Source organism: Rhineura floridana, chromosome 15 (assembly GCF_030035675.1).
Source record: "Rhineura floridana isolate rRhiFlo1 chromosome 15, rRhiFlo1.hap2, whole genome shotgun sequence".
NCBI classification, from domain to species: domain Eukaryota; kingdom Metazoa; phylum Chordata; class Lepidosauria; order Squamata; family Rhineuridae; genus Rhineura; species Rhineura floridana.
Window position 1 is genome coordinate 29,589,867 of NC_084494.1, and position 27,914 is coordinate 29,617,780.

At 44.4% G+C, this 27,914-nt stretch overlaps 2 protein-coding genes across 2 annotated transcripts; both read right to left on the reverse strand.

The window, feature by feature from the left end:
• Nucleotides 1-6,417: 6,417 nt before the first annotated feature.
• On the reverse strand, nucleotides 6,418-13,785 carry LOC133370872 (phospholipase A2 inhibitor and Ly6/PLAUR domain-containing protein-like). Its single transcript, XM_061597751.1, has 5 exons — nucleotides 13,737-13,785; nucleotides 11,135-11,251; nucleotides 9,841-9,990; nucleotides 8,829-8,969; nucleotides 6,418-6,592 (listed from the first exon to the last, which is right to left on the reverse strand). The coding sequence occupies exons 1-5, from the start codon at nucleotides 13,783-13,785 to the stop codon at nucleotides 6,435-6,437; spliced, it is 615 nt and encodes a 204-aa protein (XP_061453735.1). The 3' UTR covers nucleotides 6,418-6,434.
• A 2,946-nt stretch (nucleotides 13,786-16,731) lies between these two features.
• Nucleotides 16,732-26,526, reverse strand: LOC133370832 (phospholipase A2 inhibitor and Ly6/PLAUR domain-containing protein-like). The gene is made up of 6 exons (XM_061597702.1): nucleotides 26,493-26,526; nucleotides 24,220-24,271; nucleotides 22,210-22,326; nucleotides 20,807-20,956; nucleotides 18,973-19,113; nucleotides 16,732-16,953 (listed from the first exon to the last, which is right to left on the reverse strand). The coding sequence occupies exons 2-6, from the start codon at nucleotides 24,266-24,268 to the stop codon at nucleotides 16,808-16,810; spliced, it is 603 nt and encodes a 200-aa protein (XP_061453686.1). The 5' UTR covers nucleotides 24,269-24,271; nucleotides 26,493-26,526; the 3' UTR covers nucleotides 16,732-16,807.
• Nucleotides 26,527-27,914: the final 1,388 nt, after the last annotated feature.

Below are 27,914 nucleotides of genomic sequence, written 5' to 3' on the forward strand. Positions count from 1 at the left end.
TGGATATCTCTTTGGACATGTGGACAGCGAGATATATACTTGTGGGTGTGTATGGGTGTGTGCCAGGATTAAGGATGGAAGAATCTGTTGGTTTCAGTTCTCCCCATTTCTCATTTTTCACTCTCATTTCTGCAGCAATTGGAGATTTATAAAAAAAAATCCTCATGAAAATTCTTCAGCATTTTAGCACACATTTTCCCTAATAAACCCACTTTTATATGTCGTTTTGACAAACATATACACTTTTGCAAGCATTTTTTTCCTGATATAATGCATTATTGTGTCTTATTTTAATGAACATTAGTTTTTATTGACTTTCGTCACAATATATGTATTTTTGTAAACATTGGTTGGTTGGAGAACTGCATTGCAAAATTCAGAAAAGTGAAAATTTCAAAGGATGGCTGCGTTTCAGTTCTCATATTGTTTCAGAAAGTGTGGATTTGATAGATTCAGCTTGAAATGTGAATTTAATTTCTCCTCCATACCTAGTCAGGATTGATATATTATTTTTAATGTGAGCCGACAATGTTTCTTTTCATTACATTTGCTCTGAGAAGGCTAACATCACCACGCGCCTAACATCAGAGACACCTAAAGCAGGCCCTCTGACGAAGAGCCAAGAAAGAAGGCAGTGTCACATGGAGGAAGCCAGCCTTCCAAATATCCTGGTCAAAAACCAACAGCTTGAACTGTGCCTGGTAACCACGTTCAAGCCAGTGAACTGAAGTTTGTTGAATCCTACTGAGATTTTTTCCAGAATGAAAAAAAGAGGGGAAAAGATAACAAAACAAAAAAGGAAACATGCTGCAGTGCTGCTGGTAATGGGTTGTTTATTAAGCTCCATCTGTTTTGGAAAACTCTCCTTCATCTGGAGCTGCGAACACCATTCTCTTCCACAAATTCTGGATCAAACAGGTCTAAACAAATTATTTTTGTGCAGATAATTCTAAGCTCAAGCCAATGTTCCCATTCAGAATGTAAGTTAAATGCTGCTTAATACACTCCTGAGATATTTTCCAACCAGTCCATTACAGCCAATAGCTATCATATTCTGAATGGCCTGCATAAAGAACTGGCCCACATATAATACATTGCTGTAATCAAATCTGCACAAGGATAATTATGCCAAGGCTACCCTTGCCCAGGAGGGCTGGAGCTGGTACACCATGATCATCTTGCTATGGATGCCACTTGGGTCTTCAAAGTCATATTGGGGAAAGGGCCATAGGTCAGGGGTCAATCAACTGCTCTGCAAGCAACAGCTCCCACCCAGGTTCGATATCCAGCATCTCCAGGTAGCGCTGAGAATTAGGGATGGAAAGATCTGTCAATTTCAGTTCTTTCAGTTTCCCATTTTTCCAATCTTAGATTCAGTTCTCCGTGATCTTGCAGCAATTTGTGACTTTAAAAAAAAAATCCTCATGAAAAATTTTCAGCATTTTAGTGCGGATTTCTCCTAATAAACACATTTTTGTAGGCAGTTTTGACTAATGTACACATTTTTGCAAGCAGTTTCTTCTCATATAATGCATTTTTGCATGTTACTTTCACTCATATGTTCATTTTTATGCGCACTTTCCCAAAATATTTTCATTTTTGTAAACTTTGTTGGGTTGGCAAACTGTGTCACAAAATTCGAAGAAGTGCCAATTTCAAAGGAGGGCTGTCTTTTGGTTCTCATATTGTTTTGGAAAGTGCAAATTTGATAGATCTGGCTTGAAATGCAAACTGAATTCTGACCCATCCCTACTGAGAATGTCCCCAGTTTGAAACCATGGAGAGCTGCTGCCACTCAGGGTAGACCAGGAGTGGGGGCTGCATTTATTTATTTATTTATTTATTTGTTAAATTTTTATACCGCCCCACTAGCATAGCTCTCTGGGCGGTGTACAACAGAAAGCATTCCTTTCTAGTCAACCTTCTGAGGACCACAGGCCAGAGGTGGGTAGGACCAGAGGCAAAGATAGGTGGAGCAACGAATGTAAATTTTATCTTACTCTGGTAGGCTTTTTTCTACTCACCCATTCTCTGCTCTTAGTCTAGATAAGAAGCATTCTCAGAATTCAAGAGCATGTTCCAGGCAGGCAAAAACCACGCTGGAGGATTGGGAGAGGAGTGTGGGATGGGGCGTGTTCTAGGGATTCCAACGGGGGGGGGACTGGGGAGAGAGGGGGTGGTGTGGGGAGAGTCCTGAGGGCCATATAGGCAGACCTGAAGGGCCACATTCACCCACCCCCAAGACTTGAGGTCCCTCACCCTTGTTTATAATAGAAATCTGCCTTATCAAGTTGGGGACCTCTCCGTTAAAAAAGAGGCACACCAGACTTTTCATTAACTTTCACTGTGCTTTATTTTGTACCGGAGGAAAGCCAGAATATTCTCCATTGCTCCTCCATGCCCCATGCTGAAAGAAACTGCCTGCTACACACACTGCCTGGATATGGCCCATTCCTGCAAGATCACCCTGATACTTTAGGCAAGCTAAAGGGGCGAAAGGAAGGCTTTTCATCGGGGAAGCATTCACGTTCCAAAGAAGCTATGCGAGATCGTAGGTGTCTATTTCAGGAGCCTGGCTGCAATCTGCCTTTGTCAGGGTTTCAAGGAACAGTCCTGGAATTCCAAAAACACCCAGCTTATCCGTGCAGATATGTTTGGCCCCACAGCCTTGTTTTGACAAAGGTCTCATTCTTGCCACCTGCAGGATGGGAGAAGACAATCAAACCAAGGCATGCTAGGGATTTGTAAGCCAGCCTGGGGTCCTCTCCACTCCCTCCATGCAGCCACCTTGAGTGGCGACTTCTTGGAGGAAGCATCATAGCTCAGTGGTAGAGCACCTTCTTTTCATACAAAAGATCCCAGCTTCAGCCCCTGGCATCTCCAGATAGGGCTGGGAAAGAATCCCGCCGGAAACCCTGGACAGATGCTGCTAGCCCGTGCAGACCAATGTTCTTCCACCATGGATTCCCAGATGGATTCTCCAAACCCTGGAGCTGACACTGACTGGATTATCTCATTATAGCCACACAATAGTCTTGTGTGGTAGGATAATCTGAAAAAAAGGGGGAGAACAGGGCTAAATCCACCAAGTGAGCTTTGAGCTCAGGTCTCCTTGGATCCCAACATATGATACGTTGGATGACACCAAGCCCTCATCTGGACTGCGTATGTGGAGGGCTGCCTTTCCCCCCCAGTATGCTGAAAGGGGGGAAAGCTGTGTTTGCTGTGATTCTACACATCATGCAATCGTTAAAGGCACAATGCCCCTGGCTAGAACACTATGGCAATGCCTGGGAACCCTGAGCTACCTACCCACTCTGGTTTCTACTGAGAGAGTGAGGCAGGCATGTTCAGCTTCTTTGCAGGTTTGCAGAAGCCCAGAACAAGAGCTGGTGGCATTTTTGCAGCACGCACACTGAAGGCAAATTCACAACACATTAAACACATCTTGGTCTTTCTGCTCAGTTCATGCTTGGATTGGCTCATCCTCTCCTACACTGAAAACCCCACCCCCATTATATAGGGTTGCCAGACTCAGGGCCTGAGAACGATTCTGTATCTTTAAGAGAAGAGAAAATTCAGCCAAGTGCCGGTTTTCTTGCAACACCGTAATGGGAAAACCCACAAGGTGAACTTCTCCCTCCCCCATGCACAACTTTTAAAGGTATAGAAGACCTCTTGCTTGCCAGGCCCAGAAAGTGCCAATTAGGTAGACTCACCTTTAAATGCAAACTGAATCGAAATTCTTCCCCATCGCTAATGGTTGTGTGCATTGAAAAAAGTCCAGATCAACTTACTTAGGTACAGGCCACCAAGGCAGAGTGTGTGGAACTGTTTGTTCCAGGGTGCATCTGGCTCTAGAAGCAGCAATTATTATTGAGTGAAATGTGTACTTGTTGCAAGCTTACCAGCCATGACGACGTCTCCTGACAAGTTAATGTTTGCCTTAAGCCTTTGAAACCAAAGCCAAGGGATCCAAGTAAGAGGGTACGTCCCCTCCCTGCCCACCAGTCAGGGTTTATTCTAAGCTTTTTTTCCTGTTGCACAAGCAGCTCACCCCCAAATTAATCAAGTAATTTGTCCCATAATATACTATTAGCAGGTCTGTTTTTGTGAGAGTACTCACCAGTACAGAGTACTGGCACCTCTTGTTTCTGCTGCCCATGCCAGCCATTTTGTGCCGGCACCCACAAAATATGAGTACCAGCACCTCATTTTCTACCAAAAAAGCACTGACTATTATTATAAGGTTGTGAAGATTTAAAAGGAACCAATATTTATCCTCATTTTCTTTTTCTTTTTTCTCATCTATTTCTTTTTTAGAAACTACCTAGCTCCTTCTGAAATCCCATATGCTCAGATGCACAAAAACTTATTTCACACTGCACAATTTTTGACACCGCACAAAATGTGTCTAGCTGCACAGCAGCATAAACTCTGCCCCCCTCCTTGCTGAAGTTACATGGTGGAACATGTTTCTTCTTGACACTTCAGTACTTATGTGGAATGTGGGGGAAATTTCAATAGATGCAGCTTCACCTATCATAGCTCTCCTGACTTGGACATTGTCACCTGAAACTTGAAGACCTTGGGATTGAGCTGGCTTTTCCCTCCTCCCTCCCATTCTTTTTTCCCTCATGTGTCATGTCTTTTTAGACTGTGAGCTTGAGAGCAAGGAGCATCTTAGTTTTGCAAGCCATGACAGCCCTTTTTTGGCTGAAGTTTGGGGTACAAAAATGCCATAGATAAATAAATAGTAATGTCAGAAAACGTTGCATTTGCCATGATCAATTTATGGAACTCATAGTCTCCGACTATTGTGATAGCCAACAACAACATCTTGAGAATTTGTACCCATACCCATATATACTTTCTAGATGCAATTTAGGAAAGTGCCTAGGAGAGGAAGATCACACCATCAGTTAGAACTTAAGGCACTGCAGCACTGATTGCCTTTCTGTTGCTACAGGAGAATATGCCTGTGCTATGGAACCTATTAAACCATGGAACTCATTGCCACTGGATGCTGTAATGGCCACTTGCAATCAGTTCCTTTCAAGAAGAGCGAGACGAATACATACATAGGTGTCCTGGTTTGCAAGGGAGTGCACAAACTACAGTTTCCTGGTTTGGACATAGTAGAGAAACTGTCTTTTAACAAACCAAGTAGTATCTGCTCATGCTGAGCACTTCAGAGGACGACAGAAGAGCAGGAGGGATTTTTTACATTTATCTTTATTTTATTACATTTCTGTCTTCCATCATGGAACCCAAGGTGGTGCATATGCAGCTCCCAGACAGTCTTCCATCCAGGCACTGACTAGACCAGACCTGCTTAGCTTCAGCAAAATGGTGACATCCTGCGCCTTTAGACCACAACATAGTTCTTGATCTCATTATTTCTGCTCCAATGTGCCATACTTCCTTGGACTTAGGGAGGCTGTGTCACATAGATGACAGAGCTCCTGCACCTTTGTGGTGCAGAAGAGGGAATTTCAGCAGGGATAGCTGGTATGACATTCCACTATTAAAGGTACAAGAGCCCTGCCTCTATTTTTACCTGGCCACCCTAGTTAGACTGGGGATGCTGGGTGATATCCAACATTAGGCATACAAGGAGTATATCCATTCAAATCAATGGGTCTGTTCTAAGTCTGATTGATGTTAAATGTCACCTGTTATGTCTGAATCTGGCCATGGTATCGCTTTCTAACTGCATGTGCAGATTACGAGTCCACATTGACTTCATACCAATATTGAACTTACCTGCCAATTCTCTCTGATTGCTTGAAGTGGATCATGCTACTTTGCAAATATAGGCTTAGTTTTGCGTGTTGGAAAGAGGGACGATAAGCATGCACCAAAATTAGGACATTTGTCAAATATTAAAATGGTGGACATTTCAGTCTTGGAAGACAATGCATGTTGCAGTGAAAGTAAGACATTAAACTAGGAAGGGTGGCCGAGGAAGTTGATGACGACAATGCCAAAGCTGCAGACCAAGCTTCCTATGTATGGTTCTCCCTCTGGTCCATTCCCTGGCCCTGTTCCTAAGAACCACCCAGTGAAGCCAACAGAACTAATGACTGGTGGCTGCGCACCCAAAGAGGATTGGGCCTGTTCCCTCTCCATAACTGATGTAATGGCACAAATGGGGCTCACATGCCTAACAACTTGGAGCTTGCTAACAAAGAAAAGGGGATGTCCAATGATTTAGGAACATGCAGCAAGCCTTCAAGAAGCAAGATTTCTTCACCTTTGATGTTATTTTATTCAGTTTGATTTTTGACACATACACAAAAGGGGGGTTAATTACCCCACTTTATAAATCAATGAACATTTCCTGGTAAAAACTGATGCTTTAGCTGCTTGACAGACACCTCAGCAGACCTTTAGCTTAGCTCTTTATCGGGCATGTTTTCCTGAGGGACTACCTACTTGCCAATCTCGGTGAACATTTTGGGAGCAGGAGTGCACTGGGGATTTTCCAGAATCTCCATATACAGTCCTGGTATCCCAAAAATATGTGGCTTGTTCAGGCAAGCTCGTCTGGTCCCACAGCCACGTTTCGCATGAGTGTGGATCTTGCGGTCTGCTGGAAAAGAGAAAAAAATAACAGCTCAACAGAACTGTATTCAAAGATGAATTGTCCCTTCCTCTCCCATGATGACTACCTGTCACGGCCACTCATTCCTAAGGATAACAGAAGAGCCTAGCTGTCGAATCAGGCCAAAGGCCCATCTAGTCTGGGCTTGCTGTTGGCACTAACCATTTTAGAAAAGGAGAATTTCATAACCATTTGAGAAGCATCGGTTTTTTAGACACTATGCATAGCCTTTATTGGTAGACTTGAGTTGATTTCCACACACACAAACATATTTTTCAATCATTTCATAGTATCAGAGAGTTGGAAGGAACCTTGGAGGTAATCTGCTCCTCGTCACTGTATCACCTATAGTATCAGAAGGCAATATGACTCTGAATCCCAGTTGCTGGGAATCACAGTTAAGATGAGTGCTGTTGCATTCAGGTACTGCTTGTGAGCTTCCCAGATACATTTATTTGGCACTTGTGAGAACAGACTGCTGGAGTAGATGGACATCTTATCGAATTTGCAGATGATACAAGATTGGGAGGGACAGCTAACACCTTGGAGCAGCCTTTCCCAACCAGTGTGCCTCCAGATGTTGTTGAACCCCAACTCCCATCAGCCTCCCATTGGCCATGCTGGCTGAGGCTGATGGGAGTTGTGGTCCAACAACATCTGGAGGCACACTGGTTGGGAAAGGCTGCCTTGGAGGATAGAAACAAAATTCAAAGTGATCTTGATAGGCTGGAGGATTGGGCTGAAAACAACACAATGGGATTTAACAGAGATAAGTGCGAAGTTCTACACCTAAGAGAGAGAAACCAAATGCACAGTTATAAGATGGGGGATACTTGACTCAGCAATACTACATGCAAGAAGGAGAAGTGTGATGTGGCTGCAAAAAAGGCAAATGCTATTTTAGGCTGCATTAACAGAAGTGCAGTTTCCAAACTGCATGTGAAGTACAAGTTCCCCTCTATTTGGCACTGGTTAGGCCTCATCTTGAGTACAGCATCCAGTTCTGGACACCAAGCTTTAAAAGGATGTAGATGAACTGGAACAGTTCAGAGAAGGGCAACAAGGATGATCAGGAGACTGGAGACAAAGCCCTGTGAGGAGAGACTGGAAGAGCTGGGCATGTTTAGCCTGCAGAAGAGAAGACTGAGGGGAGATATGACAGCATTCTTCAAGCACTTGGAAGGTTGTCACACAGAGGAGGGCCAGGATCTCTTCTCGATTGTCCCAGAGTGCAAGACATGGAATAACGGGCTCAAGTTACAGGAAGCCAGATTTCAACTGAGCATCGGGAAAAAACTTCCTAACTGTTAGAGCGGTATAACAATGGAACCATTACCTAAGGAGGCGGTGGGCTCTCCAACATGGGAGGCATTCAAGAGGCAGCTGGACAGCTACCTGTCGGGTATACTTTAAACTGGATTCCTGCATTGAGCAGAGGGCTGGAAATGGCTCTATAGGCCCCTTCCAACTCTTCTATTCTATGATTCTAGCCCAGCACTCACAGCACTCACAGTCCTCACAGTGGCCAGCCAAATTCCTATGAGAAGCCTGCAAGCAGGACCTGAATGCAACAGCGCTCTCCTCATTTGTGTTTCCCAGCAACTGCCTCTGATAATGGAGACAGAACACAGCCATCGTAGCTAGTAGCCATTGAACCACCTGACACCCTGCCCACCTGCCAAAGTGGCCCATAGAAGGCGAGCCAGTTCTGGATGCTGACCCCTGCCATAACATCTTCTCAACAAGAGTAAAGATCTCTGTTTCTGTTTTTAAAAACCTATTTTTTAAAAAAAAAAAATCAGTTTTCTTAAGCAACACCCAAAAGTTCTAATCAAAATTTCAAAATGTTAAAATTCACAGCCAGGTCTTCTTTCGCGTCCTTCCATTTTGACCTCACCCGTCCTTTAAAGAGCACAATGCAGCATATGTGGATCCTCCAAGTTATCCTCACAACAACCCCGTGATGGAGACAAGATCGAGAGAACACTTGACAAGCGCAAGGCTCTCTGGCTAAGCAAGGATTTGAACTCAGGTCTCCAGAGTCTAAAGTCCAACACTCTAACCGCTACATCACCCTGACACTCATTGTGTCCCCAAACAGTGCAGATGTTTGCTTCAGCTTTGCTCTACCCTGTACACCCATTGACTGAGCCCTTGCTTCTTCCCATTGCTCTGACACAAGATGACATTACAGCGCAAACTCTTACAGTACAAGTCTTACCGTCTTCTACAGAAACATCATAGTAGACGCAATTATCTTCCCAGCCATTGCACTTTATGATCTCGGTGGGTACGCATCTTGGATCCTTTGAGATGCATCCAGGACACTTCAGTCCATTTGGTCTGGTTCGTAGTCGGGGCACTGGAAGCAAGCAGAGAAATGGTTGCAAACAGCCTCTCCCATCTCCCACCCGGTCAGTTTCACGATTCCAAATGGAAGGCGCCCACACACCTTCCAACTGATCCTCTTTGGGCCTATTGCAAACCTGATAAGAGCTTAAGAAGAGGTCTGCTGGATCAGGCCAAAGGGCCCTCTAATCCAGCATCCTGTCCTCACGGTGGCCAGCCAGATGCCTTTGGGAGGCCTGTAAGCAGGACCCAAATGCAACAGCACTTTGCTCACTTGCAATTCTCAGCCACTGGCATCCAGAGACACCCTGCCTCCGACAGCAGAGGGAGAACATCCCCATTGTGGCTTTGCATTCTCAAACGCAGTGGTAGGGCAGGGCTTTTGGTAAAAGGCCACCACAATTATAGGCACCTCTCCCCTATACAGGAGTAGAGAACCTTTCTCAGCCCAAGGCTGAACCCTTCCAAAGGCTACATGTCAGTGAGTGGACAAAGCGAGTGGAGCAATGGATGTCAATGCTGACCTTTGTACAGGAGGCCAGTTTCTACATGCACTCACACACCCCTCTCTCTCTCCTCCATCCAGGCAACCCAGAGTTCAAGGACGCATTCCAGCCAGACAAAAACACTTGGGGTGCAAAAGCTAGGCCAGTGAAGGCTGGACAGTTAAGAGGGCCAGATAGAAGGGCCTGGAGGGCTACATTTGGGGCCCGGGAATGAAGTCCTACACCCATGCCCGAGCAAGCTGCTGCCGTTCTTTGTGTCCCTGCTTTTCATGCCCGCGTGTCCCTAGGAAGAGCCATTATACATCCCTCGGAGCCACTCTGACACTGCCCCTTAGAGGCTGAGGTGGATTATGGGTGTAAAGGAGGTGAGGCGCTTACATGTCACTGCTCCGCTGTTGCAAAGGTTCTTGCGGCAACACTTGGCTACTCTCCGTTTGCGCTGATTAGGAAAGGTGAAGCTCATGGGGGACGGAGGGCAGTACATGAGCTTGGTGCAGCCTTTATACGTGGCCAGCCATATGTCATGCCCTGGTGGGAGGGGAGGGTTGCAGAAGAAAACCAGCAACATGCATTTAGTTTGTATATCCCACTTTAAATCATTAGTATTTTTGTGTGAATTTCTCCTAATACGCACATCCTTGCAATCATGCCTAAGGTACACATTGTTGCAAAGCAATTTCCCCTGATATGATGCATTTTTGTACATCAGCTTCAAAAATATATGCATTAAATACACACTTTGACGGTATATGCATTTGTGTGCACGGTACGTGGCTGGAGAACTGCGCTGCAAATTCCTGAGGATTTTGAAGGATGGCTGCATTTCACTTCCCGTCTTGTTTCAGAAAGTGCTAATTAGGTAGGTTTCTCCTTTAGATGCAGAATGATTCAGATTTCTCCCAGTTCCTACTCACTGCTCAACTATCCCCCCACTAAAAATCAACCCCACCCTCATTTCACTGCCCATTGAGAATACTGCTCTCCACAGTGGAGTAACCCTCTTTCCCCCACCCTGGACAAAATCCCAAGGTATGGTCTGAAAGTACATGAAGCCACCACTTTGCTGAAGCTAAGCAGGTGTGGATCTGGTCAGTGCCTAGATGGGAGACCGCATGGGAACCACATGTACCATGATGGAAGAACGATGGAAGAAAGAAAATAAACATAAACATTTTAAAAATCCCTCCCGTTCTTCTGTCCTCCTCTAAAGTGCCCAGCATGAGCAGCTACTTCCTAGTTTGTTAAATGACAGCTTCCCTGCTATGTCCAAACCAGGAAACGGTAGTTTATGCACTCTCTTACAAACTAGAACAAACCAGCTTTGATCCCAGTGTGCAATTCTGCTTTGTAGGGAGATTTTAAAAACCAGTTGAGTCATACTGGGGAAACTGTGGTTCAACAAATCAGGATGTCTGAAGCTAATCAGGTCTGGCTCTAGTCCAGCCTTTCCCAACCGGTGTGCCTCCAGATGTTGTTGGACCACAACTCCCATCAGCCTCGGCCATTGGCAATGCTGCCTGAGGCTGATGGGAGTTGTGGTCCAACAACATCTGGAGGCACACTGGTTGGGCAAGGCTGGTCTAGTCAGTGCCTGGATGGGAGACTGCACCAGAACCACACATATGCCACCTAGGGAGGAAAAGTCCTAAAATAAAGAAAGAAAGTCACCCACCAGTTACAATCTCTGTGGTGAGTGTGAGGCAGGCGTTGTCAGACGGTCCACACAGATGTGGCATCCCAGTACAGGAGTCAGTGTTGCTGCTGCACTGCTCACATTGCAAACAAACACCTGGAAAAGAGAGAGGCAGTGGAATCAGTTAGGAGGGGGACAATTCAGGCGTAGTTATGGTCAGCTGATGACACGCCAGCCTTAAATCTGGTGGCTTCTCTGCTGCAGACCAGTCTCCCCAGATTTCTTCCTTTTTCTTTCATTTTTCATTCTCCCCCTGTTGCTTCTCTGCAGGCACTTGTGGGGTGAGCCACGCCTCTAACGTTGTGAAAAGTGGCGTGAAGAAGGTGGGATTTGTGACCCTGTTAAGACAGCGAACAAACAAAAAGAAATGTGGGCATCTGTCGGTGGAGATGGGTGGATAGGTGAAAATGGGCAAATGTGGTGTTAATTTTAGCAATAATAAAAAGCACAGTCCAGCACAAAAGCAGTGCTTTTATGGGGTACTTAGCTCCTGGTATCCCGGCATGCATGTTACCTACATGTCAGGCATCCACTGCGACCACCCACATGCTGATTGCTGATATCAATGTGTGTGGTTGGGGGTATGTGAAAAAACATGCACTGTGCATACAGTGGAGGCTGGTCTACTAGGGCAAATGGGGCACCACCCCACCAACCTCAGTCTGCCCTCAGCCAACCCCCACTTGCCTGCCTTCTTACTTACAACCCATTCAGGGAGTGGCCTTGCCTGTCACCTTCCTCCTCCTTAGCCTCAGTTTTGCCCCGTGTCAGACTGAGCAGGGAGGAGGATGGGGGCAAAACTAGAATTAGCTGGCTCTGCCTGTCATTGGCTCTGGCTCTACATACCATTGGTCGCTTTGCTTTCCGCCCCACCAGCCCTCATAGGCACCAGCCGCCACCGTGTGCATGACTCTGTCCAACCCCCCCCCCGAAATAGCTGGGGCTTCTTCTATGTGTCACTTATGGATTTGAGGCAAGCGTTGTCAAGGAAGGAGACATTGATTTTGCTAATCGTCTTTCTTTTTCCTTTTCACAGAGCTGTCGTTTGATTGGGGAATAGCTAACAAAAAAAAAAAAAAACCTCCAGCAAGACTATATATGGACACAGAGTGTTTTGCAATCTTACAGACATAAAAACCACACCATGGAACTGGAAAAGGGTAGAGGTGGACTGCTGTCCCTGTGAGATTTGCAAGAAGCCAAGGATAAATGAGCAAGCAAGCAAACTAACCAAAAGGAAATGTGGGGGTAATGGATGAATAGGCATTTGAGTTTCTATTGGGTATGGCCCCAGGGTATGGCCAGAAGGCGCTTGAGGCCACCACTTTGCTGACGCTAAGAAGGTCTGGGTTTGGTCAGTGCCTGGATGAGAGACCTCCTGGGAGCTGCATATGCACCGTCTTGGGTTCCATGATGGAAGACAGACAAGACAGAAATGTAATAAAATAAAATTAGGAACATAGGAATCCAGCTCAGAAACTGAACTGAGTCAGGCCATTGATCCATCTAGCTCAGTGTTGCCTACACTGACTGGCAGTGGCTTTCCAAGTTTTCAGGTAATGAGCATTCACCACCCTACCTGGAGATGCCAAGGATCAAGCTGGGGACCTTCTGAATGAAAAGCAGATGCTTTGACACTCAGCTATCAACCTTCCCAAATTAGTATTTCTAAAAGAAATATTCTAAAATTTATTATCATGGCAATAAATTGCCACCCTGGGTGCCTTCTGGGAAGAAGGGCAGGATATACATGTAAGTAAGTAAATAAATGTATCTCCCAACAAGCAGCTATCTGTTTCACCTTCTCTTCCCCTTCCACCCTGGCAGTGTCCATGCCATGATGTGATGTTGCTCCACGTTTTCCTGCTCTCACTTTATTATTGGCTGTCATCGTCCCTGGGTGCTAGGAAGGATAGGTCATTCTCCATGGTGTGTGACAGACCCATGCTCCAACGTTTTGCAATGCAAGGCACGACCCAGATCCGTCGGGAAAGCACTTGGTAAGAAAATGCTACATTTTAAAAGGTTTGAGGCCCTTCTGACAATGAGATTCCTAAGAACGTGAGAAGAGCCTTGCTGGCTCAGACCATGACCCATCTCATCCGGTTTCCCACAATGCCAAACCAGATTCCTCTGGGAAGCTTAGAAGCAGGACATGAGGGCAATAGCTCTCTCCCACCATTTTTTCTCTCCAGTAACTGGTAATCAAAGCGTAAGGGCCTCTGGTCCTGGAGAAAATATATAGGATTGTATTCAAGGCTAGTCACACTCAGAGTAGACCAGGTGGAATTAACCTGCATGACTAACTCAGGTTGGATGCAACCCATAGCCATCCTGATTCTATACTAGGGTTGCCTCTTGAAAGACCTCTTGGTGACTGGGTCTGGCAACCAAGAGGTCTTCAGTATCTTTAAAAGTTGTGCAGGGGGAAAGGAGAATTCCACCTTGTGGTTTTTCTCATACAGTGTTGCAAGCATACCTGCACTTGGCTGACTTTCTCTTCTCCTAAAGATACAGGATCAGTCTCAGACCCTGAACCTGGCAACCCTATTCTATACAGAGTTAAACCCTGTGGACTTACCTGTGGTGAGCAGGATGGAGAAGAGGCAGGAGGCCAGATATGTTCGCATGGTCTTGGGAACTCGCAAGGGAGCAAGAGGAAGAGGTGAGGTGGTAGCTGCATGAGAGGATGCCTAGTTTAGGCTGGCTGGTGTGGATTTATAGCTCCTGAGCTGGAAAGAGTAATAGGGTGGGGTATGCAAGGAGGATGGGGTGTGTGAAACAGTTCCTGGTCCATCAGGCTCCAGAGAGGATCAATCACTGGGGGAAACCAACACCTGTTCTGGGCTTGGTGGCCATGACGACATGCAAGGGCAAATGAATGTTCCTTCTCAGGCTTCTGGGACTGAGGCCAATGGATAGCCTGGAAAGAGAGAGCAGGCTCTCAAATGAGGGTTGTTCCAGACATTCACTACATCCATGGAGCAAAAGGACTAGGGGACTAAGGGACTCCTTGCCACCACAGTCCAGTTAGGATCCCATTGTTGCAGTCGTTAGTTTTATTTGGTTAATTATAGTTACATTTACAATTTATATATAAAATTGTTTTATCCATGACGTTGCTTGACTTGATTTTAATTTGCGAAATTGCTTTGTACATGTCATTATTGTTACATCGCTTTGAGATGTTTCATAGTAAGCGATTTGTAGAGGAAATTAAATGAATAAAAACAGTGTTGGATTCGCATTGCATTTACAAACGCAAAAAAAAATCCACCCTGGTTTCCAGTACGGTCACTCAGTTTTTGAATGAGGACTGTAGAACTCACAATTACAACTCACCGTTTTGATCTCAAAAAGCAAGTGCTTTGGGCTGTGTACATACATTCAAAGCACATTTAAAGCACACTTCACCACCACAAAGAAAGCTGGGAACTGTAGTTTACCCATCACAGAGCTACCATTCCCAGCACCCTTAACAAACTACAGTTTCCAGAATTTGGGGTACAGGGGATGTGCTTTAAATGTATGCAGCCTTAGAGCACAGCTCTAAGCAGATTTACTCTGAAGTAAATGCTGCCTATATGAACCTACCTGAGTATTTAAGATCATAGTCTCAGGTTTTGCTCCCTGCCCGCTCCCCCTGTAAACCAGATTCACATACCGAGTACCAGAGACAGGCTGTTTGTATTTTGGTTTTTTAAAGTCTGTCTTTTGCTTTAGCATTAGTTGTCAGAAAAGCAAGGGGCAAGTCCTGGTTTTTATTTTTCCTTTTGGGGCAGTCATCCCCAAAAAGCAAAGGGCAAAGCTAGCAAGGATGTTTTTTCCCATCAGATGATTTTATTTACCCAAAATGACTTAGATGAGTAGGTAGGTCCTATGCTGGACTCCTCCTCCAAGCCATCCAAAACTCACTGGGCTTCACCCTGGCCTCCATCAGCCAATCCCCTCTAGGCTTTACTTTCGGATCCAGAAGCTGTACCCCCAAGCCCCATGCAAGGACTAGATGATCATTTTATTTTATTTGAAGAGTTGGCAGCTCTACATTAGAGTAGACAATTGGGCTAAATTAAGGCTGGGGAAGGTTTGACCTTCCAGATACTGCTGGACAACAACTTTCCTCAGCTGCAGCCAGCATGGCCAATGGTCAGGAGTGATTGCAGCCCAGTAACAGCCAGAGGGCCACAGGTTCCCCATCCTTTGGCTTGATGCAGCTACATGCAACAAGTTCTCAAGTCAGTGGTTTTGTGGTAATAAGAGGCATAGTGAAATACGGTGAGTGACAACTTAGGAGAGGCCCTTTTCCATGATTGTACCCTGGATGTGTAATGCTCTCCCCAGAATGGCTCACCTGTTGCCTATGTTGAGATCATTTCAGCACTGTGCAAAGACATAGGAACACAGGAATCTGCCTTCTTCTAAGTCAGACCTTTGATTCATTTAGCTCAGTATTGCCTACACTGACTGGCAGCAACTTGCCAGGGTTTCTTGTGGGGAACTACCCAGCCCTCTCTGGAAATGCCGGAGATTGAACTTGGGGCCTTTTGCATGCAAGGCAAATGCTCCACCTTGCTTAATTTCCCAGCTTTCAATGTAAAGCCTTTTTATTTTATTTATTTATTATTGCATTTATATCCCACTTTTCCTCCAAGGAGCTCAAAGTGACATACATGGTTCTCCCCCTCCTAATTAAACCCCCCAACAACCCTGTGAGGTAGGTTGGGCTGAGAGGTAGTGACTGGCCCAAGGTCACCCAGTGTGCTTCATAGCTGAATGGGGATTTGAACCCTGGTCTCCCAGGTCCTAGTCCAACACTCTAACCACTGCACCACACTGGCTTTCTTTTTATGATTTCTTTCATCTATTTAAATCTGCTGTTTTGTCGTTTTATGGCCAATTGTACTTTTATATCTTGTCGATTCTGAGAGCTGCCCAGTGAACACTGTTATTGTGTGGCATATAAATATGTTCATGGAACATAAATAAATAAATAAATGCCTTTTTTTCTGGGTGCGTCAGCCTAGTCCACATTGAGTTTATACTTGGATTTATCTTCTCAGTATCTCTTGCCGGCACAAGACTGGGTTCTTGAAAAGGCTACTTATCGCTTTGCAAAGTGCAGCAAGTTTTGACTGTTGGAAAGAGTGACAATAAACATGAATAAACTTAGGGCAGGAGTTTGGGACCTTTTTCGCCTGGTAGACCAGATCTTTATCTGTTCTCATACCTGTGGGCCAACTTTGACAGGTGGGCAGGACACCTGTTGGTGTCCTGTGCTGGTCCAAATCTGGCCTATGGGCCAGGGGTGTCCTGCCTTTTACTTATGGTATTGAAATGTGAAAATGATCGACATTTCTGGCTTACAAGGAAATTCATGTTGCCGTGAATTCCAAAATGCAGACTACGGTTAACAATGAAAATTGCAATTATTTAGAAACATCCCGGGAGCCTTAAAGAAGCAAAACTTCTTCACTTTTGACATGATTTTATTCACTTGCAAAAAAAAAAGTCAAATCATAATACTGTCTAAAACAGTTGAAATGGAAATTACCAGCTAAGAATGATGCCTGGGTTTATTTATTGTTAACATTATTGCATCTGCTGGGAAGCCTCAGCAGACATTTAACTATGTTCTCAGGGACTAGTGCCTTACTAATGCAGGTCTTTTTGGGCTGGGGCACACGTGGCTTTCTTCCACATTTCTATGTACGATCCAGGCAACCCAAGAATAAGTGGCTCGTTCACACAGGAGCGCTTGGTCCCACAGCCACGTTTAGTGAAAGTGTAGATCTCTTCACCTGAAGGAATTGAGAAAAATGTCAGTTCCGGGTGGCTTGCCTCTTTTCTGATCTTAAAGCAAGGTTGGAGAACCAAGGGCCCTCCAGTTGCTATTGGATTACAACTTCCATCATCCCTGACTGTTGGCCATGTTTGTTGGGACTGATGGAAGTAGGAGTCCAGCAACATCTAAAGGGCCACCAGTTCCCTGCCCCTTTCTTAAATATACAGCACCAGCATATGGCATCTTTGGGCAGCTGCTTGGACCCCAGTGCCCTGGCAGGGCCCAAGACTGCTGCCTGCCTAGGGTTGCCAGGTCTCCGTTTTTTGCCCAGAGACTCTGGATTCTGGACTCCCCAACCTACGTGCCTGGCGCTAATTGGAATGTAGTGGTGGCAGCTGCAGCAACTGAGTAAGCCACAGGTAGGGACTACCTTTCAGCACGAGGGCCGCGTTCCCTTCTGGGCAACCATCTGAGGGCCACATGATATGGTTTGAGTTGCAAGAAACAGAGATAGTCTACAAGGTAATGTTATAGGTTGCTCAGATTTTGTATGTAAATATACTTATGTGCAAGTGATGCTACATCAGCATGTTCACTGTATTCCTTTCAGTGCCTGCGTAAAACATTTTTGTTTAGGCAAGCCTATCCAGACACATAGATGTTGATCTGTTTTAATCTTTTTAAGCAGCTGATTTAATTATTTTAAATATGTTTTAATTACCTGTTTTTAACTGTTTTATTGACAATTTTAATGTTTTTCGTAAACCACTTAGAGGTCTTTATATTCAAGCAGTATATAAATTTTGTTAAATCGGTCAATCAGTAAATAAATCTAAATATGTGTGGCCCATAACTGTGAAGCCCTTCCTACGAAAATGTGCCACGGTTACGGGGGGCCATCCCAACTTTATTGTCTTTAAAAATAATCAAGTTTTAGATACAGATATATTGATCTGTCAATTTTGGATTCTCTCAGTTATTGATTGATTGATTGATTGATTGATTGATTGATTGCACTTGTATACCGCCCCATAGCCCAAGCTCTCTGGGCGGTTTACAGCAATCAAAAACATTAAAACAAATACACAATTTAAAAACATATTTTAAAAACAATTTAAAACACAATTTTAAAATTCAAAACAATATAAAAACAATTTAAAAACACATGCTAAAATGCCTTAAATTCAGTTCTCCTTATTTCCGCATCAGTTTGCAATCTTTAAAAAAAAAAAAAGTCTGCATGAAAATTTTTACACATTTTGGTGTGCATTTCACTTCATGTACATGTTTTTGTATGCTATTTTGTCTTATACACACATTTTTGCAAGCAATTTTCCAGAATATAATGCATTTTTGTACATTCTTTCTATTAAGATGATCAATTTTGTATGCATGTTTGGGTTGGAGAACTGCATCTCAACATTCAGAGAAGTGGGGATTTCAAAGGGTAGCTGTGTTTCAGTTCGTGTATTGGTTCAGGAGGTGCAAATGAGGCAGGGCCACCTTAAAATACATAATGAACTCTTTTCTCCCCAAGCCCTAATTTTAGAGGTGATGGTTGCTTTTTTAAAAAAGGTATTTCTCAAAATATTAATATAAAGATACCCAAGATTCAATATTCAGCATTTCAGAATCAGTTCTTGAATAGACATCTTTGCACTGCCCTTTACACCCATTATCTGTGCCCTGCGTCCTTTTTCATTGTTTCACCTCATGGGGATGGTACCTTACAGACAGGCACCTCTTCTGTGCAGGCTGGCCCGCTGGGGCTAGTGGGGCACTACCCTCAGCCTGCCTGCCTTCTCACTTATACCAGTCCAGAGAGTGGCTCTGGCTATCACCCTCCTCCTCTTCCTCCTCCTCTGTCTTCCTGTAACCCCTTGTAGAACTCACCAGGGAGATGGATGGGAACAAACCTAGAATTCATTGACTCTGTCTGTCATTGGCTCTGGCTCCACCTACTGTTGGACCTCCCTACCTTCCGCCCCACCAGTCCCATTTGGCACTAACCACCGCTGCATCACCTAGGTCTTACCTTGTTCCACGGTCACATCGTAGGAGACGCATTTGCGTTCCCAGCCATGGCAATTTAATATCTCAATAGTTGGGCATTTTGGAGACTCCGAGAAGCATCCAGGACACTTGAATCCATTCGGCCTGGTGCCTAGCCGTGGCACTGGGAACAGACACAGAAATGGTTAAAAACAACCTCTTCCCCCCTCACGCTTCCCCAAATATTGCACCAGTTACATTTCATGATTTTAAATTACCTATCTTCTCATTATTCTTCTTTGGGCTTTTTGCAAAATTCCTCAAACGTTTCACCAAAATTTCAGCCACCAAACTTTGCTTTGAATTTGCTTTGAGCAAAAATGCTTGCACCTCTTGCCATATGCAGTGTGTCATAACTGTCCCCGAGAGCACATTCACACATGCACACGGACACACAGAAGGGATGTGGGATCACCCCTGCTAGCCCTGCCCCAGAACTCTACACATTCTACCAAAGATGATGACTATGGGCTCCATGTGTGCCCAACTGCATGAAAATAAGGCTGCGAGGATACATTTGCACCCAAGCCCTTTTCTCAACTGCAGAGTCAATGAGCATCTTGGGGTCACACTTGCCAACCCTGCCTGTAAAATCAGTGTGTTCAGCCAAAGATCAGCACAGGCTTTGTGTACATACAACTGTGTGACAGTAAGGTCTGCATGTGTAATTGGGAATCTCGATTGTGCCAGTGGTCCTGATCATTCAAATGGACAATACACGCCTATAGCTGCATGCATCCAAAGCCTAGTCTTAGCTCCAGCTGAACACACAAATGTCTGGAGAGGTGCAATCCTGCTCCCATGTACATATTCAGCCACCCTGGGTTTTGAAGGTGAGAACATTATTACGTCACTCAAGGGTCACAGCCATACCATACATTTAAAGCACATTTAACTCGCATGGCTTCCCACAAAGAGTCCTGGGGACTGTTGTTTACCCCTCACAGGGCTGATTCAAAGCACCGTTAGCCAACTACAGTTCCCAGGATTCTTTGGGGAAAGCCATGTGCTTTAAGTGACCTAGATGATACTAAATCAGTGGCTCCCAATTATTTCCCCCCATGGACCACTTGAAAATTGTGGAGGGTCTTGGGGGACCATTTAATTGTTTTTTTGCCTGTTGTAGCAATTGTAATGCACTGTGCTACATGCTATATGATTGTAAATCATAGTTTTGGTACTGGAGTTCATTTTGGCATGTGTACTTCCCCGTAGAAGAGGAGGGGGCTTTGAAATTGTTGACCGGTTCAAGGCAAACAGATCATATAACATCTGTTCCAGCTTCACCAGCTGCCTGTAGGATTCCAAGCCCAATTCAAAGTGCTGATTTTGGCCTATAAAGTTCTTCATGGCTTGGGACCCAATATCTTTTGAAACACCATTCCTGATATGAATCTTTAGATCCACATCTTTAGATTTTCTTCTGAAGCCCTTCCCTGGGTTCCCCCTCTAAGGGAGGCTCAGAGGGTGGTGACAAGGGTGAGAACCTTTTCAGTTGTGGCTCCCCATCTGTGGAATTCTCTCCCCCGTGACGTCTGCCTGGTGCCTTCATTGACATCTTTTCAGCAGCAGCTGAAGACTCCCCTTTTCCTCCCAGGCATTTGATAGAATGGGATGATGCAGTTTGTATTAGTGTGCTGCCCAATCTTTCTGTGGCTTTGTTTGTGGCTTATTATTTTGTTTTATGGTATGATATATTTTGGTTTTTAACAATATTGCAAGAGAATTTTGGGTAACAAACAACTAATCAATTTAAGTAGTAGTAGTAGTAGTAGTAGTAGTAGTAGTAGTAGTAGTAGTAGTAGTAGTAGTAGTACGTGACACTGCTCCACTGTTGCAAAGATCCCTGTGACAACACTTGGCGGCTCTCCGTTTGCGCTGGTTCGGGAAAGTGAAGGTCATGGCAGTTGGAGGGCAGTACTCTCTCTTGGTGCAGCCTTTGTATGTGGATAACCATCTGTCATTCCCTGAGATTTTCATGGAGGAAAGAAAAATAAAACCAACACCCATTTACTTACTTCTTTATTTTGAACATGTATATCCTGCTTTGCCTTCAAAGGTAAAATAAATAAATAAAGGCTAGTAATATCAAAATAATGAAACAATCAAGGAGAGATTACCCCATGGTTGGGAAATGATCAGGATCTCTAAAACAGGAGTCATGAGGTGCTCCTTTAAGGGTCCATGGCTTATAGAAGCCCATGTCTAGCTACTCCTCTGTGTGAGCAAGCCTCTTCATCACCATTAGGGATGGAAGGATGACCATTTCAGTTCTCTCAGTTTCCCATTTTTCCAATCTTAAATTCAGTTCTCTACATTTCTGCAGCAATTTGCCTTTAAAAAAAAAAAAAGCTCCTGAAAAATTTCCAGCATTTTAGTGCAAATTTCTCCTTTTTTGTATGCAGTTTTTGTACAAATTTTTGCAAGCAATTTCTCCTAATGTAATGCATTTAGCATATTATTTTCATCAATATATTCTTTTTAAGGCACACTTTCCCCCAATAGATGCATTTTTGTAAACAGTGGCTGGAGAACTGCATTGCAACATTCAGTTAAGTATAAATTTCAAAGGATGGCTGGATTTCGGTTCTCATGATTGGTAAAAGCACAGAAGAGCAGCATCACACACACACACACACACACACACACAAGGTGAAGTTTTCTAAAAAGAAGAGAGTGAACACCGGATAGAGTTGCCATCTGTTTTTTCATTTCTGTCTATCAGATATGCTTTAACTTGAATTCCTGTATTAAGCAGGAGGTTGGACTTGATGGCCTTATAGGCCCCTTCTAACTCTACTATCCTATGATTCCTATGATTCCTCTTGTTTTGGAAAATGGGGATTTGATAGATTCAGCTTTAAATGCAAACTAAATCAAATTTCTCCGCCACCTCTAATCATCATAATCAATCACCAGGGATGAGGGAAGTTGGAGTCCCACAACATGTGTTTGAAAAGCTCTGCATTATACCACTACAAACAGAAATTGAAGAAGAAGGAGGAGGTGGAGGGTAGAGTGAAGGAGGAAGGGATGGTGTTTCCACTCAGATGTTTATAGCTAGGAAAGGGCATGGTGAGCAGTGGATGGCAAATATGGCTCAAAGGGGTGATGTCTAGACAGTTGTGGTCCACCTGTTGCTCTGTTCACCTTTGTCTTCTGCCCCCACCCACTTTTGGCTGTAGCTCCACCCACCACTGGCAAAGGTCAAGTCACCCACCAACTGTGTTCTCTGTGGTGAAGATCAGGCAAGTATCTTCAGATCCTGGGCACAAATGCGACGTACCAGTGCACAAGTCGCTGCTGCTACTGCAGCGTTCACAGTACAAGCAAACTCCTGGAAGGGAGAAGAAACAGCAGAATAATATGAAAAGGACAACCCCAGCTTCTTTATTGTCAGGTGGAAGTATGCAAACCTTCAGTATCATTGCTTCAATGCTCTGTTGCAGATCTTCCCCTTGTTCTTCCTTTCCTATCCCCCAGTTCTCTGTAGCCCCTTCCAGGACCTCTCATAGGGGGTTGCCAGGTTCCTGGCCTGAGACTGATCCTGTATCTTTAGGAGAAGAGAAAGTCAGCCAAGTGCAGGTGTTCTTGCCACATTGTAATGGGAAAAACCACAAGGTGGAATTCTCCCTTCCCCCTGCACAGCTTTTAAAGATACAGAAGACCTCTTGGTTGCCTGTATCTTTAAAAGTTGTGCAGGGGGAAGGGAGAATTCCACCTTGTGGTTTTTCCCATTACAGTGTTGCAAGAACACCTGCACTTGTCTGACTTTCTCTTCTCCTAAAGATACAGGATCAGTCTCAGGCCAGGAACCTGGCAACCCTATACTACTAGTTTTGTGAACATGCATGAAAAGGCTCAGATACATACAGTGACACCACCCGAGCTGGACTGTGTGGCAGATGTCCAGGACCACACTCATGAGAATGAACAGGAGGGTCCCACAAACACATAAGGGCCAGCTGACCAGATTTGGAAACAAATGAAGTAACTTGTATTCAAAGTAGCGCTACGTCTCTTGTTCAGGTAATGCAAGGATTTATACACTTACGCAATGGAACTTTCCCACATCTCCCCCCCCATGCACACCCTAAATCTGTTCTAGGGGTTCCTTCAACCCTCCGGAGCAGGAGAAAGGGCAAAGTTCGATTGTGCAAGCATAAATCTTATAGCTGATGGAAGGAGGGCATTGAATACCATCCAATGGCACCTAGAAAAAAAAAGGGTCTCTACAAGGCTATTAAGTCTAGAATCTAAAATTACCTAACTGGACCATTGGATGTGTACATTTATATATAAGCAAGCAATGTGAGTGTCTGTTGTTGGTTGTGAGTGAACAGCTGGATACTGTATGTACAAATCTCCGGTTAATTTTAGCAATACAGTGAGACGGTTAAGAAATCCTCCAGGGAAGAAGTCTTTTTCAGGTGTGGGGCACACTAGGACATAGTCAAAATAGTGGTTCCTTGTTTATTGGATTACAACTGCTTCAGGCAGCTCTCTCACTTGTGGCTGGAATGGCGCTTTTTGCCAGCTGGCACAGGTGCCTCTGCAGTAAACAGTGCTTTGGGTGCCCTGGAAGCACTGTTTACTGCAGACACATCTGCTGGAGTATAGGGGAGAATGGCAGACAGAGAGAGAGAGAGAGAGAGAGAGAGACCAATCTTATGGTGGTGGTGGTGGTGGTGGTGGTAGCTGCCCTTTGCCTGCCTGCTCGAGTGTACAAAGCCTTTGAGTGGTCTGTATGCAAGGCTTACCTGACCTGGTCATTTCATTTCAGACATGTGCATTGTTAGTTTTGAATAAAGCGTTTGCTGAAATATGTTGAAATTCCTTCTTGTGGTGTCGGAACCTATCCCTATTCTTTCCATGTTATTCCTACCTCTGACACCAAAGTTTCTGTTAAAGAAGTAATGTCCAGGAATGTATCTACTTCGTTAACTGTGGTACTATTGTAAAAAAAAAAGTATCGCTCAGCAGGAGCAGCACTCTTTGTGGGTCACCAGTGCACTGGTATCCTGGTGTACAGGATACCAACAAGCCAAGCATCAGCTATGCTCACCCACAAGGCCAGACCCAGACATGCTGGGGCTCTTGGGCACCAGCTCGCCCTGGGCCCCGGTGTATGCACGTGTGCTCACACATGCGCTCTGTCTCTCTCACATGACATCTGGAATGCACCACATTGGCTACCCCTGGCCTAAGGGGTTAAGCCCTATGGACCTACCTGTAGCAAGCAGGAGAAAGAAGAGGTAGAAGATCAGCGACATCTGCATGGTCTTGGGAACACATAAGAAAGAGAAAGGAAAATTGGAGCTTGATCTGCCGTTAATGCAGAATGCTGCAGCACAATTGCTGCAGGACAGACAAAAGGAAGTACTTCTTCACACAGCGCATAGTTAAACTATGGAATTTGCTCCCCCAAGAGGCAGTGATGGCCACCAACTTGGATGGCTTTAGAAGAGGATTAGACAAATTCATGGAGGAAAAGGCTATCCATGGCTACTAGTTGCAGGAAACCACAGGAGGGGAGAGTGCTCTTGCACTCATGTCTTGCTGATGGGCTTCCCATGGGCATCCGGCTGGCCACTGTCAGAACAGGATGCTGGACTAGATGGGCCACTGGCCTGATCCAGCCAGGCTCTTCTTATGTTCTTATGACCCCCACTCAAAGATAAGATCTGACAGCCAATTTGTTACCTGGCCAAATTCAACATGTTAGTATATAAAGCCCTTAACAGCTGGGGACCAGTTTGCTTGTAGGATCACCTTACCCTGTACGTGTCCACTTGACCACTTCAACTTGCAGAACTGGCACACTGACAAGAGCTACACAATGTTTGTTCCATACTTGCCAGAAATCTGCCTTTTGGTGTGGTAGCACCTGTGCTCTGGAACACCCTGTCTGTTAATATCAGCCAAGAGCGTTTGCTTTTAACTCTTGGTAAAAACTTTTTTGTTCAGGCAAAACATGTTGTTTCATGAAGTGCATTTGTTTAGTTTTGTTTTGTTAAATGTTAAATTTCTCTGTATATTGACCCTTTATGATGTGTAGCTGTTTTAATCTTTTTGTTGCTATTTTTAAATTTTATTTATTTATTTACTGTATGTGCTGCACAATGCTCCTAAGTGGTTTGCAAAACATAAAAACCAATTGTACAACATTGTTAAAATAGAGAATAGTTAAAACTTGCACTAGAATTTAAACACACAATAATTAAAATACACAAGAAAGCAATTTTATACTACTATAGGGCTGTGTACTCATTGTACATTTAAAGCACATTCCCCCCCCCAAAAAAATCTTGGAAACCGTAGTTTGTTTAAGGTGTTGGGAATTGTAGCTCTGAGAGAGGCAAACTATGGTTTCCAGGATTCTCTGGAGGAAGTCATGTGCTTTAAATGTATGGTGCATACACAGCCTATGTAAACTGCTGAGGTTTATTATTATTATTATTATTATTATTATTATTATTATTATTATTATTATTATTAAGTAGTATATAAAGTTTATTAGCAGGCCCAGCAGCAGAGAGTGGCCAGGCTGGGCACTGGCCAAAGACCCCCGCGGATCACAGGAGCCCCTGCTGCTGGGACTGGGAGGGTGTCACTCCCACTATGCAATCCACGCAAGCATCACATGTGAGCATGCGGCAACCCAATGCTGGCATGGATTATGGAGCAGGAACCACCCTCCCAGACAACACCCCCGACCACCAACACATCACTTCCTGTGACATTGTGTCAGCATGGTGCACATGCATGCTTGCCATTACCCAAGATGGCAGCAGGGGCATCAACTAACCCCTGCCAACATCTTGGGCGATGGCAGGTGTGCGCGTGCAGGGCATTAATGTGCTGCTGCAGCTGGGCCTACTTACTAGATAAAATGAATGAATAAATAACAGCAAAAGGCTCATTGCAGCCACGGTACAATCCCAGGATATCTAATGAAGCCTTGCTTTGATAATTGCAACTAGCACTGAAACAAGGTAGCTGCAAAGAAAGCAAAAGTTGCACAATTTCCCGTTTGGCCAAGCCAATGCTTTTTTTAATTTCTGTTGTTATTGTAGGAAATTGGGGATCTAAAATAAGAATTTGCCTTTTGAATAGTAAATTTTCACATCACACTGTAAGGTCTTCACAAGACAATCCTAAGCATGTTTGCTCTGAAGTAAGTTTCACTTGATTTCAATGTGTCTTACCTCCAATTAGGGGCGCTTGGTATTATGGACACCTACCTGGGAGTTAAATCCTATTGAATTCAGTGGAGCTTACTTCTGAGTAAACATTGAGAAGCCTGTTAAGTTATGCTGGCATCTGTTGGTATTTTTTGGCATCAGATATGAGATTTAAGCTGCTCCTGGTCAGAGACTAAACACCCATTGGATGCCATCCATTAGATGCTGTCTGGAAGCCAGATATCCTTTGCGTACCAACAGGGATTTCTCCTAACTCTCATATTTCACTGACAGTCCCATAATTACATCAGTTACATACTTGGTAAGCAGAAGAACAAGAATAGTTGCTGCAGCTTCTTATATTTTTCTCAGGAACATGCACCCAGCAACAATGGAGGCTAAGAACACCTTCTATTGGCTGACATGATTATGACATCACCAGTCTGTTCTTCCCCCTTCTGCTTATCAGTCCACAGCAGAGATGGTCATCCAAATCTTGCTGAATTGCAACTCTCATCAGCCCCAGTGGCCAGCATTGGCAATGGTCAGGAATGATGGGAGATGTAGTTCAGCAAAATCAGGAGGGGGAAACATAGGCTATTGATCTGGAGTTTCCCCCCTCTCTTTCCTGCCTTTATCTCAGGGCTGGGGAAATTGATCCAACCTTTATCTCACCCCCACCCCCATCGCAGTGGACCAAGTTTGACAGGTGGGTGGGGCTGCCCAATTGTCAATCACCTGATGTCACTATAATGTCTGGTGACACAGGTTCAAAGTCAACCTGTTTGGGCACAAGCACTGCAAGCCCTGATAATCAGCTGATCACTGGCACTTGCAAAATCCTATGCGCAATGCTTTTTCAAGCACTTGAGTTTATTGATAGCTCAGCTGTCACCTGGCAGACCCCAAAATCTTGACAGGTCTTTAAAAGCGAGAACGCTGGAGACTGCATTTCTGTTCAGGGACAGTTGGGGTTTTTTTAGTTTTGAAGCACTGACTAAAAATCAAATGCATCTCGAGTATATATATACTTGATTCCACAGACATAAACAGGGAGGGAGCAATGAAGTAGACTCTTCCCATCTATTTGGGGTTTTTGGGGGGTGAATTCCTGGATCCCTTCAGGAACCAATAGGAAATGGCCAACTAATGAAGTGTATGCACAGCAAGTTTAACAATAAATTAAAGGGAAATCTTTCAGCATATAATCAGTCTATGGAACAACCGACGGAACTCTATGCCATGGGATATTGCGCTGACAAATAAATGGTATTTGATAAATGGTATCAAAAGTGATGACAGGACTGCCTGGAGATTAGACCAGAGGGTCAGTGCTATGTTACACAGTCCTTTCCTTTGGAGATCTTGGGAAACAAACTTAAACTGCCCAAATGCCTGTTCAGGGATGGTGTTGCATTCCCTCTGAAGGAGCAGGTAAGCAGCTTCGTTATGGAAAATAACAGGAAAAATGCATTATATTAGGGGAAATTGTTTTGCAAAAATGTGCATATTAGGGGAAATTGCATGCAAACGTGTACATTAAATTCACACTAAAATGCTGATGAATTTTCATGAGGACTTTTTAAAAAAACATATGCAGATGTAGAGCACTGAATTTAAGACTGGAAAAACAAGAAACTGAGAGAAACAGAAGTGGACATATTTACCCACCACTATTCGGCGGTACTCCTAGGTACGTCTCTGTCATTAGAGACCCAAGTGACCTCTGTGGTTAGGAATG

Bases quoted from the DNA above. Each gene is read 5' to 3' on its own strand.
- LOC133370872 (XM_061597751.1), bottom strand. From the start codon at position 13,785: ATGCGAACATATCTGGCCTCCTGCCTCTTCTCCATCCTGCTCACCACA. The intron at 9,991-11,134 runs GTGGGTGACTTT...CCCTCCCACCAG, and splicing joins CACCACAGAGATTGTAACTG to GGCATGACATATGGCTGGCC. The intron at 6,593-8,828 runs GTAAGACTTGTA...CTTTTCCAGCAG, and splicing joins TGATGTTTCTGTAGAAGACG to ACCGCAAGATCCACACTCAT.
- LOC133370832 (XM_061597702.1), bottom strand. From the start codon at position 24,268: ATGCAGATGTCGCTGATCTTCTACCTCTTCTTTCTCCTGCTTGCTACA. The intron at 22,327-24,219 runs GTAGGTCCATAG...TCTCCCTTCCAG, and splicing joins CTTTCTCCTGCTTGCTACAG to GAGTTTGCTTGTACTGTGAA. The intron at 19,114-20,806 runs GTACTACTACTA...GTCTGTTCCCAG, and splicing joins CAACAGTGGAGCAGTGTCAC to TGCCACGGCTAGGCACCAGG.